At 41.7% G+C, this 4,942-nt stretch overlaps 1 protein-coding gene across 1 annotated transcript in view; it reads right to left on the reverse strand.

The window, feature by feature from the left end:
- The window catches only part of LOC105623961 (zinc finger protein 608), an 89,258-nt gene extending 84,561 nt beyond the window's left edge, over positions 1 to 4,697 (reverse strand). The window contains exons 1-2 of the mRNA XM_012205330.1: positions 4,391 to 4,697; positions 2,940 to 4,330 (exon numbers count right to left, since the gene is read on the reverse strand). Of these exons, the coding sequence (XP_012060720.1) occupies positions 2,940 to 4,330; positions 4,391 to 4,697 (1,698 nt within the window). The remainder of the gene's footprint in view (positions 1 to 2,939; positions 4,331 to 4,390) is intronic.
- Between the last annotated feature and the right edge of the window lie 245 nt (positions 4,698 to 4,942).

Below are 4,942 nucleotides of genomic sequence, written 5' to 3' on the forward strand. Positions count from 1 at the left end.
CTCTCTCTCTCTCTCTCTCTCTCTCTCTCTCTCTCTCTCTCTCTCTCTCTCTCTCTCTCTCGAGTATAAATAATATAAATTTAATTCTATGTACGCTATTAAAAATATAACTATAAAGATGTAAAGATATAAAATTTGTTTGGAGTGTTTTAAAACACCTCATCTATCTATTTAATCGATGTTTGAAAACACATCGATGTTTGTTTTAATTATATAATAAAAATCTATTTTGTTATATGATAACCCATGATAATAAGAATTATATATGTTGATAAGGATTTAACACCGCATAAATCCATTCCAATTTTTTTCTAGAAAAATACCAGTTTTACATTATTATCATCACGTTAACTATAAATGAACTAGAAAAACTGGGTTTGAAAGGTGTATGTTCTCACAAGCAAATACGGTGATCAGAGTTAGATAAGATCCAGTTTTTGAGAGAAAAATTTGTCGTGCACACCCAATAAGAAAAGCCATTCGACGTTCGTCGTGTCCGGTCGACTGTAAAATACGATAACGTTGGTAGATCTCTTCGAGGGAAAATAATGCACAACTTTTGATGGCTGTGGATCGGGGGAATGAAACGCGCACGAGACGAGATTTATTTATGGCGCTCTGCCGTATCTCTCAAACGATATTTTTCGCTTCGCGTTTATTTTCAGATATACGTATGCGCGTAACGCTCACGCGGAGGTTCGCGACAGAAACCAAAGCTCGTATTTTACAATAACGTTCCCGTCGCGTTCAAGAAGCGGATTTATTTATTCAAGTGTCACGGCGATAGTCTACCCCAACATAGAATAAAACGGAAGCAAATATGTAAAGCACGTCAAGGCGATATTGATTCTTTGAAGTTTCTATTTGAATGAAAATAGAAAAAAATATCGTCGCATCTCCATCATTTATTCATTAATGTCTTTCTGTTCAATTTACGAATAGATAAGATAAGGAGGAATTCTTGCAACTAATTCAATTTCAATTTTATTCCAATCCTAGATACTTTGATAAAAATAAAAAAATATGATATTTCACTACATTTGTAGAATCATCCATCTTATGTAAAAAAAAAATACTGCAGGAAATGACATTCTTTCATTTGCATTTGAAATTACTCATTTTTATTTGAATAAATTTACCTTGTTAATGATCCATTATTTTACTAACATGTCATCAGTTTCTAATATACATTAACATTTATATACAGTAACATTTTAAATATTTTTTTTCCTCCATGTAATCTCCGTTTTTTCAAGCAAAACTTTTTCCGATGCACGCAACGGAACGCAGTATTGACGCATATACGCACGTGCATCATGCAGACTATCGGTTCGCATTCTATGCATATGAACTTATGTAATTGATTTCGTGTCAGCTCTCATCTCACCGCGCCGCAAGCAAGTTAGGTGCGTACGAGCGTTACGCGTCGCCGCCGACGAGAAGAAGATACCGATCGAAGGAGGGGCTGCTCGAGTTCGTGGCGACTAACGAGCTGCCGGAAATCAACATTACATATCCGGCTGGAATGCGTCGTGCAAGAGATAAAAAGAATTCCCCTGTTTGTATCCCGACTAACATGCTTGTGTATTTTATGCGGGAAGAGGAAATCCGTAAACTTAATTCAACATGTTCCTCTCAAAAGAGAAAGAAAAATTAATTAGACGTATCCGTTGTTTTCAAATCGCAATACTAATGATGGATATTTTATAACTGACAAGGAAACATTCGGAAGTGTTATCTGATTTTGACGATTTAATATTTAATATTTAAATCAAAATAAGGGATATATATTTTTATTCATATAATGCACTTTTATGAGATAAAACATTCTTTCGAAAAAAAATTTTTAATAAAACTTAAAAATGGTTTCAAGAGAGTTGAATAATAATCATACAAAATTTATTTTAAATTTTTAGTGTTTATAAATAAACATTTTTTTTATTTAAATAATTTTTTAAAAATTATTATAGAATCCTCTAAAAATCATTTACAATTTTTATTTCAAAAAAAATTTTTCTTTTCATATCGACAGTAAAAAATTCGAAAAAAAAAATAATAGATTTTTTTTAGTAGAGATATTTCAATCTTTGAAAGTGCATATAAAATAAATAAAAAATATGTGTCTCTTATGTGAGTCTACACTGAGAATTCCATTTGATTAATTCAACTGATCTCAAAACAATTTAAGTGAAGGAAAAAATTTGATTATTTTAATAGTTTACTTGCATCATCGGAAATAAGTATAGAATATTACACAATAATCAGACTTTTTGCTTTATTTAAATTATTTTATTGCAACAATCAAGGATTTGTTTATCCATGTCAAACAAGAGATTATTTTAATCAAATGGGATTCTCAATGTAAAATACAACATATTGAAAGCTCATCAAAATTTGAGAAGGCACGCGATCATCGTCGTCATTATCGGACCAGTGTGAATCTAATAAAGCACAGCTTACTTCGATAAATTGGATGATGACCAGTAACTTTAGATACGATGTTTCCTTGTGAGAATATAAAGCGCTCTATATATATATATTGTATATTGAATCTGGAATATTTTATATTACATATTAATAGCATTATATTATTATATAAAGTATTATTCCTTGCGATATTTCGAGCCGAAAATATTTCGCAATATTTAATAATTTTCTAGCAATAAATCCAAAGAAGATAAATAGTTCCTCTAATAAAAATAAATTAATTTTTTTAGAAAACAAATAACGAGATATTATTCGATCAACATTGAATAAATTTTAATCAACTTTTAAATCTGTTATTATAATCTAGATGTTAAAATTTATGAAATCTTCATCGATATTAAAAAATTACCACAAGTTTTATAAAAATAACACTTTCTATACTAATTCCGAGTAACTAACTTGAATGGTCGACACGTTGCGACAAAATGAATTAGAAATTGAAAGTGACTTACCTTTGGTTCCGTCTTCATTTTTTTTGCAGGCGGAGGACTAGCGGCAGTGTCCATTGCTTCCTCGGCTGGTGTCGTGAGCGGTGGACCTGGCACCGCGGCGACCTTGGTCTGTTCCGGTTTGGCCGGCGCGCCGGCCGCCGTGGCGCTCGCCGGACTCGGCGGCGGACAGGGTGCCGCCGCGCTGGTCGCGGGTGGCCCGGGGCCTTGTGACACGGAGAAACCTGTCCTCGAACTGGGCGGTGGTCCCTGGGTCTGTTGTGGCGCCGTGGCGGCCGGCGTTGGGCCCTGAGACTGCGTCGCACCACCGGCCGAATTTTGACCCTGCGGTGTCGGTCGCGCGGTACCGTTCATCTCCGGTTTCGTTTGCTGGGGCGTGTGATTGCTCTGCGGTTTTTCGTGCTTGTCCCGTGCTTTGTCACGCCGATGACCGCTCGAGCCGCGTTTCGAGCCAGCGGTGGATGAGGGCGCGGCACCAGTGCCGCCAGCGGATGCCGGCGAGTGGCTCGGCTTGGACTTATTCGACGAAGACGACTGACCGCCGCCGGCCGCGCCGCATTCCGAATTTTGTGAGTTTTGTGTAACCGCGGCCGACGCGGACGTCGAGCCGACGGCCGAGGACGAGGACGTTGAGGAGGCAGCGGTGCCGTTGTTCGAGTCTTGCGACGAGACGGTACCGTTGATCTCGTTCGACTTAACAATCTCGTGTTTGGCTTCGCTGGTCTTGGTACCGGGCTTCGTTCGCTTGATCTTCATCTTGAGGCCCTTGTCGACGGTGGCCGAATGTTCAACGGCCATCTTGCCGGGATTACCGGCGTTAGCGTGGACGGCGTTTACGCCGCTCACGTTCACACCCGACGCTTGCTTATTACCGGTGACTACAGATGCGGTACCGTTTGCGTTACCGGCCCCGTTCGCGCTGCCAGTGCCGTTCGCGCTGCCACTGCCGCTGCCGGGACTATTGGAACGCGTTGAATTCACACCACAAGAAGAGGACGATGAGGATGAGGATGACGAAGAGGACGACGACAACGATGACGAGGACGACGACGATTGACTTCCGGCGTTCGTGCCAGTCGACGGGACGGACGAGGACGAGGAGTTTGAGTTGAGACCACTTGCTGAGTTTTGTAACTGATGATGATTCGCGTTATTCGGTGCCGATGCTGCCGAGGCAGGCGTAGAAGCCATGCCTGTCCCCGAGCTCAATTTCTCGTCCCTCGTCTTCTCAATGTCCGCATCAAGATCGATTATCAGGTCACCTATGCCAATGTCCCATTCGTTGTCGTCGTACTCAAAGTTATTGGTCGCATTCGTCGCGGCCGGATCCAGTTCACCGGCGTTAGCAGCCACTGTGCTTGTTTTATTAGACTCACGCTGCTGGCCCGATGACGACGACGACGACGACGACGACGACGACGACGACGACGATGACAATGATGACTTGTCCCGACTCTGATGGTGATGATGATGGTGATGATGGTGGTGATGATGGTGATGGTGATGGTGACGATGATCGCGGTGTTCTCTGCCGATCAGTGCTCTCTCTTGCCTCCTTGACTGACCACCACTAACGTTATTATTACTTAAGCCGTTATTGTTGTTGTTGCCGCTGTTACCGTTGCTGGTGTTGCCGTTGCTGCTGTTACCACCACTGTTACTATTACTATTATTACTACTAATACCACCACCACCGATGCACGGAGATGGTCCTTTACGGTTTACGTTAGGGAGGCGACCGCCTAGTGGCGTGGTCGCCATGCCCTTGGAAACGTTTCCCCGGCGCCCGCCAGCCTGGTCACCGACTGCCCACCGTTTCTCACTTTGGATACCAAGTAATAGTAGCGCGCGTGACTACACGCGTTATCATTACCCCGACCACCGCCCGCGAGACGCGCCTCGTCCATCGAACACATCACTTACTCTCTCGCTTCTACTCTCGCTCGACGTAATTCGCGATATATCCCAGCCGTATCTCTTTGCTCTCTCCTCTCTCTCTCTCTCTC

This window comes from Atta cephalotes, assembly GCF_000143395.1.
Source record: "Atta cephalotes unplaced genomic scaffold scaffold00068, whole genome shotgun sequence".
In the NCBI taxonomy this organism is placed as follows: Eukaryota; Metazoa; Arthropoda; class Insecta; order Hymenoptera; family Formicidae; genus Atta; species Atta cephalotes.